Source organism: Amblyomma maculatum, chromosome 4 (assembly GCF_055883805.1).
Source record: "Amblyomma maculatum isolate TAMU_Amacu chromosome 4, ASM5588380v1, whole genome shotgun sequence".
NCBI classification, from domain to species: Eukaryota; Metazoa; Arthropoda; class Arachnida; order Ixodida; family Ixodidae; genus Amblyomma; species Amblyomma maculatum.
Window position 1 is genome coordinate 63,089,507 of NC_139347.1, and position 16,400 is coordinate 63,105,906.

At 46.6% G+C, this 16,400-nt stretch overlaps 1 protein-coding gene across 4 annotated transcripts in view; it reads left to right on the forward strand.

Moving 5' to 3' along the window:
- Positions 1-13,507: 13,507 nt before the first annotated feature.
- Positions 13,508-16,400, forward strand: part of LOC146191246 (uncharacterized) — a 35,629-nt gene continuing 32,736 nt past the window's right edge. The window contains exons 1-3 of one of the 4 annotated variants that reach the window (XM_084601730.1): positions 13,508-14,260; positions 14,789-14,879; positions 15,446-15,551. In XM_084601730.1, the coding sequence (XP_084457856.1) occupies positions 14,795-14,879; positions 15,446-15,551 (191 nt within the window). In that variant the 5' untranslated portion in view covers positions 13,508-14,260; positions 14,789-14,794. Of the gene's footprint in view, positions 14,261-14,288; positions 14,652-14,788; positions 14,880-15,445; positions 15,552-16,400 lie in introns of those variants that run through there. The other 3 variants (XM_084601728.1, XM_084601729.1, XM_084601731.1) reach the window with 3 other exon arrangements.

Below are 16,400 nucleotides of genomic sequence, written 5' to 3' on the forward strand. Positions count from 1 at the left end.
AATCATATGCATGAGAACATTTCTTATCAAAGCGAAACGAAAACATAACAAAATGTAAAATGCCTAGCGCACCATGGCCATATTTACAATTTCGCCAAAGTTGCGGTACTCGGGTCAGTGTGTCCAGCCCGGCCCGCCCGAGACAAATATAGCCCGGCCCGTGGCGGGCCCTAGGGCAGAGGGCTTCAGAGCGGTCCGAACCCGGCCCGCGACCCAGATCGCATACGGGCTTTCGAGTCAACCCGAGCCCGGAACACATCTAGTCCAGCTCAGACCCAAACGTTTAGCAGCAGCTGAATTTAAGGGCAAGAGCTGCTGTAAAATTCAACGCACTCCCGGAATATGGTAGCCGACCACAAAGTTTTATTCCAATTTTTTCATCATCATCATGCGTTGACACCATTTGTGGAATTATTCATAATTATAGCAACAGGTAGGTTAACTTGTTAACCCTTCTCGAATTTCGTTTTTTTTTCATCAACATCATTATGATTGTTATTAAATTGTAACCAGAATTGTTATAGCTGCATTGTTGCACTTCTTTACATTCTCGCTTTAGGTAATCTTTTGCCTGTAATCGATTTTTGTACGACACTATACCTTGAGCAATCCCCCATAGTGGGTACGTGTCACGTTTCAAGGGGCTAACAACAATGGAGCAATGAGTACTCCCCCCTGATGGGCCTGGGACAGGTGGGCCACCGTCGCTTGCGGCGGGGGCTGGCCTGCCGCAGAATTTTGATCTGTTGTAGGCCGCGGCCGTCATTGCACCCGCCACCATTTCGGTGGTGGACGACGGCTGTTGTTGCGGCGCGCGTCTTTCTCTCCTTCTTCCTTTTCTATCTTCTCTATTTCCTCTTCTGTCTGCACGAGGCAGCGGAGGTGGCTCAGCTACAGCCTACAGCCACAACAAGATTAGCAAGACGCCAAAAAGACGTGCCGAATAGCGGATCTCACAACCATACGGCTTGTAGCCTTTTTTTCTTTTTTTTTCATTGGCGACGAGAGCGGTCGAGTCGGACTTTGTGAACAATCCTTTTTTTTTAACCAAGTTGAGCTGCCATTAATTGTCTTTATCATATTTTATGGTTCAATTTTTTTCCTTCTTTGTATACATCTATTGGGAAAACATCACCAAACATTGGCTTTCAGTTATAAGCATTCCGACACCGCTGTGCCTTCCCTTTATCAATGCATCATTTTCAATTATTTGAATTAACTGAACAATTGCTCTACATTTTCTTAAATAGCGCATCATCAAGCATTGGCTTTTCATTCTGAGCATTTTTACTCCTCTGAACACCTCTTCCGATTTTCATTTATTGAATAATTTCAATTCATTTTATAATCAATTACACACTCTGCATTTTCCTAATTAGCATTAGCAAGTGTTGCTTTTTCATTCTGAGTAGCTTGACACCTTTAATTTGAAGCCCCTTTTACCGATTTTTCATTTCTTCAGTTATATCAATTATTAATATTCGATTACAAACCCTGAATTTTTTTAATTGACATCATCAAGCACTGACTTTTTAATTCGGAGAATTTTGACACCTTTTAAGCCCATTTTCATCTCTTTAATTCAATTAATCAACTAATTACAATGATTTCATTAACTCGTCATCACCTGTCACATGCATGCTGCTCAGTCATAAATTAATAAAAGCACAAATTGCCTTATACGACCTTTTACACAGCCTCTGGATATATCGTCCAAGATTTCAAGCTATGCCACCAGTTTTTTTTTATTGTTTTGTTTTTTTTTTTATGGTCAGCTCGGTTTGGAACTGAGCACATCCGAGTGCACAGCCCTTCCCTACGACGGCTGCAATTAACTCGCGGTTCTGTGCTCGCCAGCGGCCAATGTAGAAAACACATAATACTGAGCGATTCCCAAAAGGGCTGTCGTGCCTTCCTCCTGGGGCGCGTGCAAACAGGCACACCAAATAATGGAGCAGGAAAAAAAGACGGGCAACATGAAGCACACAATCATGTGGACACCGGCACACGAGGGAGTCGACGGCAACGAGGCTGCCGACAGAATAGCCCGAGGGCATACTTTCCGGGCACCTGCGTCAGCTGCCCCAGAGCCTTCAACCCCTCTCACATACGGGAAACTAATACAATACTTCAAATTAGAAAGAAAACGATACGCGGAACCGCACAAAGACCTCAGCAGACAGGCGGCAGTGACCTGGAGGAACATACAGACTAGGACATTCCCACATCTAGCAAAGTACCACAAAATCTGGCCCGAAAAATTCAAAAATAACACATGCATTGCATGCGGTGAAGTCTCGGACATCCTTCACATGATATGGAACTGCAAAGAGCATTTAGAGAAATATATAAAGCTCGAGCGCTCAGCCAAGCGGAGTGGGAGGCAAAGCTGGCCCACACGGGTCTCTCTGAGCATCGCAGCCTGCTCACCAGGGCCCGGGAGACAGCCCAGGCCAATGGCATCCTGGACTGAGGAAACCACCCACGCTATTCCGTTAAACAATTAAAGTTTACTCTCTCTCTCTCTCTCTCTCTCTGTGCTCGCGGCTGATCTGATTAGTGCATGTTGAGTGCAAGGAAATCTTATACAGCAGTACGTGCGACAGAGTGCAAAATTTATTTGCGCCCTTTACAGTTATTTGCTCGATCAGATTCGAACATAGAGTTAATACACACCTCGAACCCAGGTTCGAACTCGCGTTACTTCTACTCAGTAGCTGAATGTTTAATATATAAATTGACTAATTAAGATGGTCGGGGGGCGTATTTGGGTTTGCTCGGTACGGTGGCTCCGCAAGGGACAAAGTAACAGAAGAGACGAAGAAAACGGGCTGTTCCGACTAGTATCTACCGCCCCCAGGAGCCGAGCAGCCTAGCGATTAGCGGCGCATGCGTTTTCAATGGGCGTCACGTTGGACGCGGCACTAGCTTGAGAGAGCCTATATACTACTACTACTACTACTACTACTACTACTACTACTACTACTAAGTAATAATAATAATACACAGTAATATTTCTCTGCTAATTATTATTATTATTATTATTATTATTATTATTATTATTATTATTATTATTATTATTATTCATGGATCACTGCCTTGTCGTGGCGGAGGGACTTGCGAAACTCGATGAAGTCGTGAGCTCTGCTGTGTAGGGCCACCCAAGATAGACAGGTCACGGCAGAGAGTTCTGACAAAATGTGATTCACTGGAGAAGGTAATGGCAACCCACTCCAGAATTTCCTGCCAAGAAAACCCTATGGCCAGTCACAATACCATTATCGATATGGCGCCGGAAGATGAGCCCCCCAGGTTGGAAGGCGTCCCACATGTTACTGGGGATGAACAAAGGGCGATTCCTAGTAGCTCCAGGACGAATGAAGCGGCTGGGCTAAAGCCAAAAGGACGCTCAGTTGTGGATGTGTCGGGAAGCGACCGGAAAGTCCGATGTTGCAAGGAGATATATCACATAGCAACATGGAATGTAAGATCTATGACGCAAGGTAAACTGGATATCGTCAAGCGAGAAATGGACAGATTGAACATTGATATCTTGGGTATCAGCGAGCTCAAGTGGACCGGAATGGGAGAATTTAACTCCGGCGACCATTATGTCTTTTATTGTGGGCACGAATCCAAGAGAAGGAATGGGGTCGCTCTCATAGTAAACAGAAGAATGGGCAAAGCAGTTCTAGGGTACAACCCCAAAAACGACCGAATGATTTCACTTCGGATCCAAGGTCACCCTTTCAACATAACAGTTATCCAAGTCTATGCACCGACCACTGCTGCTGAAGAAGCTGACGTTGAGAGATTTTATGCGGACCTACAATGCCTTTTAGACCGCACCCCATCATCAGACGTCGTTTTTCTCATAGGAGACTGGAATGCTAAGGTCGGGAGTGAAGAAATATCCGGAATTACAGGCAAGTTCGGTCTTGGTGAGCCAAATGAAGCTGGGCAGAGGCTAGTAGAGTTTTGTCAAGAAAACAACCTGACCATAGCGAATACTCATTTTCAACAGCACAAGAGGCGCCTGTACACATGGATTTCACCGGACGGTCTGTACAGGAATCAGATCGATTATATTATTTGCCGGCAGAGATGGAGAAGCGCTATACAAGCAGTAAAAACAAGGCCTGGGACCGATTGTGGCACCGATCATCAGCTTCTTGTTGCCAAAATTAAGCTTCGATTGAGGAAAACGCAGAAAACTAGAAGGCCTTTCAGGTATGATCTGGATCAGATTCCATTAGAATATGCTGTGGAAGTGAGGAATCGATTTCAAGAATTAGATCTAGAAGACAAAGAGCCCGAAGAGATGTGGACTGATGTTCGTGATATAATACAAGAAGTTGCTACTAATGTAGTTCCAAAGCAAAAGAAATGCAAAAAAGCAAACTGGTTATCTGAAGAGGCTTTGCAAATAGCTGAGGAAAGGAGGATGGCAAAAGGTATGGGGGAAAGAGAAAGATACAAGGTTCTCAATGCGGATTTTCAGAAAATAGCAAGGAGAGATAAGAATGCCTTCCTGAACATACAGTGTCAAGCAGTTGAGGACAACAGCCAATTAAGGAACACAAGAGCTCTGTATAAGACAATCAAAGATATCAAAGGAAGCTTCTGTGCTAAGCTGGGCGTGATAAAGGACAAACGAGGCAAGGACCTCACTGAAGCCTCAGAGATAAAGAAGAGGTGGCAGGAATACACAGAAGAACTGTACAAGAAGGACCCGGATGTGCAAACCCAACATAGGACGGTTGTGATTACTGATCTCGAGCCGGGCATCCTGAAGAGTGAAGTTGAATGGGCCTTAGCCAGCCTTGCTAAGAACAAAGCTAGCGGAATTGATGGTATTCCAGCTGAGTTGCTTCAAAACCTCAACCACGACGCTGTTAACACACTGCATACATTATGTCAAAAGATTTGGACAACCCTGCAGTGGCCACAGGATTGGAGGAGGTCAGTTTACATCCCCGTTCCAAAGAAAGGCAGTGCCAAAGATTGTTCCAACTACCGCACGATCGCGCTTATTTCGCATGCTAGCAAGGTGATGTTAAAAATCCTGCAAGGTAGGCTGCAGCAGTATGTGGATCGGGAGCTTCCGGACGTGCAAGCTGGGTTTCGCAAGGGCAGAGGAACTAGAGACCAAATTGCCAACCTTCGCTGGATCATGGAAAAAGCAAGAGAGTTCCAGAAACCCATTTACTTCTGCTTTATTGATTATGCGAAAGCGTTTGACTGCGTAGATCACAGCAGATTGTGGCAAGCTCTCCAAGAGATGGGAGTTCCAATTCACCTCATCTGTCTCCTCAGGAACCTTTATGAAGGGCAAGAGGCCACAGTCAGAACTGGGCATGGTCTTACTGATTGGTTTCCGATTGAGAAAGGGGTGAGGCAAGGCTGCATACTGTCGCCCTGCCTATTTAACCTATATGCAGAGTGCATCATGAGGAAGGCCGGTCTGGACGAGTCTTCAGCTGGAGTGAAGATTGCTGGAAAACGTATCAACAACCTTAGATATGCGGATGATACCACTTTAATGGCAGAAAGTGAAGTGGAACTCAAGAGACTTCTGATGCGCGTACAAGAAGAGAGAAGTTTGGGCTTAAACTGAACATTAAAAAGACGAAGATCATGGCGTCTTGCCCTATCAAGTCCTGGAGCATCAATGGGCAAGAAGTGGAAGCTGTGACAGATTTTCTGTTCTTGGGCGCCAAGATTACCTTGGAAGGAGACTGCAGCCATGAAATTAGGAGACGCCTGCTTCTGGGAAAGAGAGCAATGGTTAGCCTTGACCGCCTAGTAAAGAGCAGAGACATTAGGCTGCCAACCAAGATCCGTATAACCCGTGCTATGGTCTTTCCAGTTGTGATGTATGGATGCGAGAGTTGGACTGTGGAAAAGGCTGACCGCCGAAGAATTGACGCGTTTGAATTGTGGTGCTGGCGAAGACTCTTAAGAGTTCCTTGGACTGCCAGAAGATCAAATCAGTCGATATCCGGAGCCGCATAAAAAGCTCAGCAACGAGGAGGCCATAGATCTGAGGCGGCTACAGACGGGCACCTTCATTAATTTACACATATTACACATGATGCATCCCACGACATTCAGAGGCGAGTGCCCGTGGTGCGGGAAGACCCCTACCCTGTACCACATAACATGGGAATGCAGCTCACATCAACTGCAAAAAATTGAAAACCCAAATGAAAGACAGTGGGAGGCTTTGCTGGCCAGCTCTAAACCGGAGGCTCAGCTCTACCTGGTCACAAGAGCTCGCAAACTGGCGAAAGCCAGTGGTGCCCTGGACTGGGGGCGCCAACCGCTCGTCAGCCTCGGTTGAAGAGGCGAAGAAAAAGATCTCCGAGCAATTAATAAAGTTCACTCACTCACTCACTCACTCGACCATAAACCCTGACTGCTCATTGGAGGGTCAAATTCTAAAATTAAAGCTCAGCTACTTTGGTCATCTGATGAGAAGAGAGGAGTCGCTGGAGAAAGATTTGATGTTGGGAAAGGTTGAGGGTCGCCGGAGAAGGGGTAGGCAGCGAACGCGATGGTTAGATGGCATTCTCGAGGCATTGCAGATGAAGCTATGTGATGTTAAGAAGATAGTGAGAGACCGGAAAGCGTGGCGTGACATGGTCCATAGGGTCACGAAGAGTCGGACACGACTGAACGCCTGAACTGAACTGAGTAGTAGTAGTAGTATAGAGGAAGAATCGTTTCACGAAGTTGGCACTGAATTGTCTAGTTAACGGCTGAATTAACTGGCTAAATATCATCTTCACGGTTTTAATTAATAATAATAATAATAATAATAATAATAATAATAATTGGTTCACAGGAAGGGAAAGGCGCAGTATCTGTCACACATGTGTCTGTGGACACCTTCATCCCTTGGTGTCCACAAACACAAGTGTGACAGATACTGCGCCTTTCCCTTCCTGTGAACCAATATTATTAATAATTAAAACTGTGAAGATAATATTTAGCCAGTTAATTTGGCCGTTACCTACAGACAATTCAGTGCCAACTTAGTGAAACGAGTCTTCCTCTATACTACTACTACTAATAATAATAATAATATAATAATATTAATAATAATAGTAGTAGTAATAGTAGTAGTAGTGATGATTATTAATATTATTAATATTATTAGTAGTAGTATTATAGGCTCTCTCAAGCTAGTGCCGCGTCCAATATGACGCCCATTGAAAAAGCATGCGCCGCTAATCGCTAGGCTGCTCGGCTCCTGGGGGCGGTAGATGCTAGTCGGAACAGCCCGTTTTCTTCGTCTCTTCTGTTGCTTTGTCCCTTGCGGAGCCACCGTACCCAGCAAACCCAAATACGCGGCCGGGGGCGGTATTACAGAACTGCGTTCAGTGCGCGTTCAGTTCGGAACGCTGTGTTATTGGTTGGAGTGAGTGAGTGAGTGAAAACTTTATTGAATATTTTAAGGGTTTCGCGGTTGTGAAGTCTCCGTCGTCTTCTCTGGCGCTGGCGACTTGATACTTCTCGTCAGCAAGGGTGGGCCCCTATTCCAAGGCTCCACTGAGTCGTGCTGCATCAGTCGCGTGCTGCACTAAGGCCCTTTGGGTCGCGAGCTCGCCGCTGGTGAGCCGACTCTCCCATTGCTCCGCACTCGGGTCTTCGTGTTGGTGGAATGCTTTGTTGCGTTCGCATTCCCACGTGATATGATAAAGTGTATAGGTGTGGCATCGAACCAAGGGCAGGTGGCTCTGTATTGTGTCGGGAACATTTTATTAAGTATGTGTAGGTTAGGAAAGGAGTTGGTCTGTAATCTGCGCCAGCCGGTCGCTTCCTCCTTTGTTAGGGCTTTGTGTGGTGGTGGATATCTAATTCTAGCTCCCCTATGCAAGTGCAAGATATCTGCGTATCCCCCCTCGCAAGCCTGTAGGCGGAGCTCCGGAGCATTTGACTGCCCTGCTCGGAATGCGTAACCTCGAGCTAGGTTGTCTGCTCTTTCGTTCCCCCCTATGCCCGTGTGGCCCGGGATCCAGATTAGGTTATGCCTGGGTTTCTCCTCGGCGGAGGTTGCCCCGCTGAGTATTTTAAGGGCTGTTCTGCTGATCCTGCCCCTCGTGTAGTTCCTGCACGTCTCCTTCGAGTCCGTCAGTATGTTGAGAGATCGGCCCGTTCTGTAGCCTTCTGCTGCCGCCAGCGCGACGGCAATTTCTTCGGCCTCCGCTGTGCCGGCGACCTTTGCCGTGGCACACGTGATCATGTTTCCTTCCTTGTTTACCACTACCGTCGCGGCTACGCGTTCTCTCTCGCGCGGATATACGGCAGCGTCCGTGTATACGGTGTTGTCTAACTGGGCTAGCGTTCTCTCAACGTACTCGGCCCTCGCTTTTCGTCTGTTTTCGTGAAGATTGGGGTCCATGTTTTTCGGCAATGGTCCCACGTTAATGGTTTTCCTAAGGTGGTCCGGTACGTCCGCGTATCTGTCTACCTGCAGTCCGCTCGTGTCCCGACCCAACCTTCTTAGGAGCGCTCGTCCCGTGGGGGTGCTTCTGAGTCTCGTGATTTGCGTTCCCAGCAGAGCTTCGGCGAGCTCGCTGAAGGTGTTGCTGATGCCTACCCAAGCAACCACCGACGTCCGTTGTACGTCCGAGCCAGAGCCGAACGTCCTTTTCCGAAATTGTACGTCCGTCGGACATACGTACAACCTCCGGTTTCGGACATCCGTATTCGTACGTCCGTTGGAGGTACAGACTACGTCCGTTTTTGTATATCCGCATGAGAGACGAGGTGTACGTCCGATGTACGTACGGACGAGTATGTTTCCAGGACATATATCTCCTCGCTGACAAAATTCTGTTTCAACATTCACACTTGTCTTCAATGCTCGAGATTTGTCCTGCCTGGTCAAAGAAAAAGAAACAAATGGTTACATCTGGACCCAATATTGGACACCACTTCTCCAATGGGTTAGTCCAGCTGGATTAAGCAAATGGTTCTGCAAATACCAATTGGGCATTCCAAATAGTTCCAATTGCATGTAAAATTCCATTCGGATTTTCCAAATGGTACTCAAAATTCCAATAGGAAATCCAATTAGGTTTGCAACTTCCATTCGGCCCCTGAGATAGCGAATTGTATTATATACCAAATGATTAGCTGGTTGGACTAAAAAACTCTGGCACATACACAGTATGGGGCGATTGTCATTAATTTCTCAGCTTTCATGCCCCAATTCGTTGTATCCGTTGGTAGCGGCGGTTGTGATCTCAATTGTTACTCTAGTTGAGCCTTAACGTATGTACTACATGTACCACCTGCGCGGCTTCGCCATCCACGATGGTTCACGACCACGTCTTGGCGAACGAAAGAGCCGGATTACCTTGCACTGTGGTGCTGTGGGTCTTTACAAAAATATTTTTTTTTTTTTTTGCTGTTTGAAATCCCCGCCAGTCCTCGCCAGCAGGCGGCCGTACTGTTTGGTTGAAAGTTGCGTATTCCATCGCAGTGTGTGTGTGTGTGTGTGTGTGTGGGAGGGGGGAGGGATGGTTGGTTTCGCTTGAATAACCTCACAAAAAAGGGTACCTATTTAAAGAAACTAACAATATTCAGTAAAAATATAGTGTTAACTTATTACGGCCAATTCATTTCTGCGCATGAATGTTCCTGCCGTAGTTTCGTACCACGTGTTTCTGTACCGCCATTGCCGGCGTCGCCGCGGCTCGCTGCAGCAGTTTTTTTTTTCGTTCTGTGCGGGTGCACGCAACTGTGCTCTAATGCCTTCACCCATCTGTGTGCGCTGCAAGGACAACGATTGCGCAGTTGTGCCAGTTCCTAGTGTGAAAGGATTACCCCCTTGGAGCAACAGTGGTTCACGACGGACGGACGACTCCGGCGAAAGCGACCGCGTTTGAAAGTGAGTACTGCGATCGAGCTTCGTGAAAATCTGCGCAGCGAAAATTGTATGAATATGTAACAGCGCAGTGAACTTACTGACACATTTCAACGCGAGAGCATTAAGGACCTAGTTACACCGAAAATCGCGTTCCACTTTTGCAATCTTGCGAAGCTTGTAACCAACCTTCTTGTTTTCGTCAACCAAGGCGCTGGGTAAACAGTCGGTCGTCAAAGATTTTTTTTTTTTAATATGCTTGCCTTCGCAGTGGCATGCTCTGCATTTTTCAATGCAAGTTACAGATTGCGAGGGCACAGTCTGCGCTGCAGTGGATTACCGTAATAAAATGCATAACTGCACCTGTACAATGCGATAAGCGATAATCGCCCAAGCTCGCGAGCTTGAAAGTTGTGCACCACTACAAAAAAAAAAAAAGGCATTTCAGATAGCGAGTGGCCTTTTCTGTGCTTGAAATTATTGAAGCGCGTTATCAGCTTATTTTAATTTAGGTATGGCCTGTATGATACTGCCTTCTGAACTGTTTAGCTTATTTGGCTTTATCCTTGAAGCATTGCAGATGAATCTATGTGATATTCGAAAGATAGCGGGTGCGATATAACTGGCGTGAACTAAGGAAAGGAGGGCAAAACCTCGCTGATATTTGAGACTGCTTGTAACAAGTGTTGTAGGGCAGGTACAATATGAGAATTACTCAATTTTCTTGTTATTGGCCTCCAGAAAACCTCGAGTCAAAGATTATGCTGTGCATGAGCTGCAGGCTATTTACTAATCTGTTTTTTTTTTCTTTTTGCAGAAAGCTGGTTGCTTCCACTTCATCACGGAAGATGTGCGCTTCAAGTTTTACGTCATATTGATGAATTAGACATTTTACAATAAAATATGCCTGTTGTACTTTCGGCTGCTTTTCTATTTTATTGCCTCGTGGGAGCGAAAAAAAGCATGCATGCAGCATATATGCGAATATGCGAGAAAGATCCGGGAACGGACGTCCGAAACGGACGTCCATTGGCGAGACAAACATGTCCATTTGGATGCCCATCGGACGGCCGACGGACGTCCACTGGCTGTTCGCGGACGTCCATCGGCCATCCGGAACATCCGAAACGGATGGCCATTGGCCGTCCGATGGATGTCGGTGGTTGCTTGGGTAGCTGGAGCAACTTTTCGTTCGACGTGTGCTTGGGTAGGTGCAGAGCAGTCCTGTACGCCTTCCTGAGAATGATGTCGGCTTGCTCTCTTTCCGCCTTGGTCGTCGCGTGGTACGGCAGGGAGTACGTGACTCGGCTGACAATTAGGTTGTTAACTAGCTTGAGAGTGTCTTCTCTCATTCCATATCTCTTTTGGGAGACTCTGTTGATCATACGGCCCACCTGCTCTGCCGCCTTACTCAGCAGGCTGATGGTGTGGCTGCATTTCCGGCTTCCTTGCAACCACATGCCCAGGATCTTTATCATGTTCTTTTCCGGGATGTTCTGTGCTCAATGCATCTCAGAACGTGCCGTGACGTAAAAGCGTTCAGTTCCGAGGCTTTGAGCTGAAGTGCTTCCAACCAATCACAGAGCGTTCCGAAACTGAACGCCAACTGAACGCAGTTCTGTAATAAATAAATAAGTTAAAAATTGGTTCACAGGAAGGGAAAGGCGCAGTAACTGTCACACTTGCTCTGTGGACACCCGAACCGCGCCGTAAGGGAAGGGAGGAGGGTGGGAATGAAAGTGGAGAGAGAGAAAGAGGAGCCGTAGTGGAGGGCTATACGGAGTAATTTCGACCACCTGGGGATCTTTAACGTGCGCTGACATCGCACAGCACATGACGCCTCTTCGTTTCGCCTCCATCGAAACGCAGCCGCCGAGGTCGGATTCGAACCCGGGAACTCCGGCACAGTAGTCGGGCGTCTTACCACTGCACCACCCCGGCGGGGTCAGTTCTGTAATACCGCGCCCGGGTTAGTGGGCAATGGCGGCAAATCGAAACAGCTATAATCAACATTTTTTTTTTAAATATAAAACCACCGCAGCGGCCGCGTTCTGATGGGGTTGGTCAGTACATATGTACGCCAAATATCCCTCCAATACGCGGCGTCTCTCAGCACTGCTTCGATAGTCAACATATATACTCTTATATGCAAACTATACTGGACTATTTGCGCTCAAACGCCGGCCACGTGGTAGCCTGTGATGGTACACAATACCAAGCGGTGATCCATAATGGGGAGCTACGGTGAAGGGTGGCTGTTCTGGCCCTTTGGGGCTGGGACTGGTATAGGTCAACGCCGCTTGCGGCGGGGCCGCCTGCCACTTTCTGGTGTCCGGCCCATGTAGGCTGCACGCTACGACCCAAATAAGAAATCCGAATGCCCACACTGGGAAGAGATATTCGTTACTCTTTATCCCCCATGGTGTGGGCCAGTGGCGTAGCCAGAAATTTTGTTCGGGGGGGGAGGGGGGGGGGGGGGGGGGGGCTCACGTTGCAGCGCGTTCTCCTCCATATAGAATTTGTCGATGGATCAAATATGATATATTCCAGCCAATAGCCAATAGCCATTGTGTATTAGGTGCTGCAAACGAATTCTTGAATGCCACGCAGTACGCACTGCCAAGACAAATGTAAAATATTAACTTTATTATAAAAGAACATATATGTATGTGACAAACTTTGTGGCAGAAATAACTGACATCAATGCTTCCCCGATTCTGTCTGTTGAATAAGTACAGAAAATATTGAACGAAATCTAGAACTATATCAGTTCGAAACCAGCAAAGCAGTGCATACCGCTGATATGAAAACGTAAAGGCCAAGAAATGAACACTTTGACGGGAAATGCTTTATTGAATCTATCATCCAAGACGCTTGTTTACATTTTTGTACACGTCCAACGGCCAATGACGCTGTCCTTTTTTCCATTTATTGCACAGGAACACCTGTCACCGACTGACCGGTGTCAGCGGTCGCTCACCGGCGTCCGCAAGATGCGTAGGGCGGCGTAGAGCGGTGTAGGAAAAAAAACGAGGAGCAATAAAAAAACCAAAACGCTCCTGGGCCAATGTTCAGCTCCTTCTCTTCAGCGCGTAGGAAGAAGCGTGAAAACGAAAAAAAAAAACAACCACAAACAAAAAGAGCAACCACGGAGAGAGCATAGTGTACGGGGAGAAAGGCGAGGGAGTACCACTAAGAGCTGCTACAGCACGGTGAGGATTCGCAGAAGGCACGAGAAAAAAGAAAGCCCCAAAAGAGAGACACAGGGATTTTCAGGAAGCGGGGAGTCGAAGGCGAGGAAAATACCGCCTTTGAAACACTGAGCGGGAATGGAAACCTGTCTTGTTTTGTCGTCCACCCCCACCTCCGCGGCCGGCGCGAGTTGACGCGACGAGCCCGAGCCCGCACGCGACGAAATGTAGCCCCCAAGTTCGTAATGGTCGTGCCGGAATGTATTTTCGAACGAACCGGAAAAATATATTGTAGACAAAACCCAGAATGCTTTCGAGCGCCGGTGGTTGTTTTGGTCGGCGGTGCATGATAGCACGAAAACATTTCGGGGGGGGGGGGGGGGGGGGGTGATGCTCCATAAGCCCCCCCCCCCCCCCCCCCGGCTACGCGCCTGGACTGTGGGCATGTCAGTCTATTCCCCACTTTCCTTTCCATCCCACCCCCGCTGAAAGAGGCTTTAAAGGTCTTCATCCTGGATGCTCGCTCGTCGGTCGGGGCCCAAAAGGCCCTGGCCCGCCGTGCTCGCGAGGCGTCTGGCACTTTCGGTGGCCCGGACTGGAGCTGCTGACCAACTGAGGCCGGTGTTCACCATCTTGGCCGGCTCGTGTCCTCTTCGATGCAGGAAATAAAACGTTTCACAAGCGAAGTGTCCATGCGCTTCTATCGGTGTTTTTCATTATTTAAACTTCCCGCTTATCAATACCTGTTTTTTCCTACCTAAGCTCCATGTGCCGAGGCTTGAGTTCGAGGCTCCCTACTTTTGCCTGACTAGTAGCGCCACGAGCTATTTTTGTGACTCTTGGGGTCCTTTCGAAAAAGGGATTGGCAACACTGTGCCTTGCGCTGTGTAGCTTGCCTGTGCCTGTGGGTACTTTCGGTTTCTGTTACTTGCTGCTGTTCAAGGTTACACGTCGCGTTGTTCTAAAGCACGCCGGCGTGTTGGCAGCCATTGTTTATCAACTTTTTTACAGATACGAACTTTTGCGCAACGATAGACGAAAGAAGACGACTAGCGAAAGTGCACGAGCACACTGTTGGAGGTTGCCGAACGTCCGATTGTTTTCACGTTTGATATAAGCCTACAGGCGGCCCTAACAGTGCAGCATGCGCCACTTTTCATACCCTGTCACAGCGCGGGATTAACTCATATCGGTAAGTAGAGGTGGACTTGAAGATCTATTCCGTCATAGCGCCGCGCTGTCAAAGTGGCGTTGACCTCGCATCACGCGAGGAACTATTGTCGTATGCTTCCGCGTTCCTTCGACGTTTCTCAACTTTAGTGCTCCGCCCGAACGCTGGTTCCTTAGCAATGCGATCAAACTGAGTTTCTACTATACTGTATAAGGGTCATTCATTTCGCGTAGACTCATGGCATGCGCTTTGAAGCTGGCATTCCCATTGGTTGCGAGCACAACCAACAAATGCTTTTTTGGATCTTAAGTGGGCCGCGACGGCGTTCGTAGTGGTTAGAGCAGACGGTACTTAGCGTTCCGCTGTGCCGTCGATGGTCCGACCGCAAATTCCTCTTTATGTGTTGGTTGGTGTGAGTGATGTCATAAAGTAAATGCACGCGATTGATACGAGATGCGGTTATAGCGGCGGCTTTGGAATGAATGGCGTTCAAACCGAGTGACAGCTGTGTTTTAATCATGCGTTCCTCGTCTTCTCTCTTCTTTTTAGGTCGAGATGGAGACAAAGCAAGAGGTCGAAACATATCTCCACTCTGTTCTCAGCTGCGAGAAAGGTGGAATCCCACTCGCCAAACTCCAAGGTAAAAATCGAAGCACTCTGCACCTGTCCTGTTGTGAGCTCGCTACTCTGAATCGCGTTAATAAACTTTGCCTCCTTTTCGCCTAGAAATGATAATCGGGCATGCTTTTGATAGTCTGCATGCTATTTTGCGCGAAACTTCACTCAGCTTCTACGGCCAGCTATTGCTGCTTGTTATTTTGCGAGGTTTCAATAAGCTTGTGTCACACAAGTTTTTGGGATATCAGCACATGCAAGCGGTATACACGTATCAGTGCTTTATAAATGCATGTACACATATATTGTATATGCAATACTTCATTCTAGTAATTGAATGCCATCCAACAGCCTATGTTGGTCTATTTTGACGAAATATACTGATGCAGATCCTTGCGACAGCACTATGTCACTGTGACAGAACCATTTTATTACTTTTGCTTAAAGTTTGAATACTGTAGGAAGGGTTTTTTTATATGGTAGCTTGCTGGGTCTGCATTGTTTCACATGGAGAGAAATAGGAAAGTGGCTTTGAGTTTAATTATGTTGTGACATGCGAATGATACTGACAGAGGTCAACCACTTTTGCAGAAGAGTACACAGTGTTGATTGGCAGTCCTATACCCTACCAAAAGTTTGGCTTCAGCACTCTAATCGACTACATAAAGAGCATTCCTAACACGGCTGCCATTCGAAAGTGAGTCATGCATTTTGTTTTTGTTTTTTGCAAGCAGCATGCATTGAGTTTTTTAAGGTTTACTTTCTTAATTTGGCTTTTGCATGTCATGTTGTGTGCTAGCGGCAATGAGATGTAGAAATTTTATGAATCACATGGCTGGAAATAAGAATTATATGGTGCGACTCCATTCCATTTTACTTTATGAGAGGATGCAGTAAAACGTTTATTGCAAGTTTCTGGATCCCTGAAAGAAATATCATAAACTGTATTGCTTTAGATCTGGCAGAACTTATTTGATATTCCTGTTGTGAAGACTTAAGTGTCAGTTCAAATTGACTAAACGTTTGAGTTAAGTCAATCTGAATTAATGAGATTCTAGTTGGCATTTTGTTCTTTTTCCATATTTCTGGTGTTATGTAAATTGAGAGGGTGTGGGGGGGGGGGGGGGGGGAACAGTCAACAAAGGAACAAAGTTATAATTGCATACATGATAATGCATATGCATATATGAAATGAGTTATAAGAAACATAAGTGTAGAGATTTTTACATAATCAAAATTGATTCTTGTATCCTGGGAAATTTGCTTGTTGAGTTATTTGAATTTTATTTAATATTTGAAGGGATTGATTGAAAGAATTAGTTCAGCTCTCCAGGGTGATGTTGAACATGTTTAACACCTACATTTTTATGGTTGATGGAATGAATTTTTGTTTTGCACAAATATATTTGAATTCCAGGTAAAGTCCTCCATGCGTTGAGAAGAGATAGTTGCCATGCCATGATTGAAAGTTCGCTATAATAATTCCTGCTGCAATCTCTCTATCTTAAAAATGTGCATAGCCCTTGCTTTTGCGTTACACAGAAAA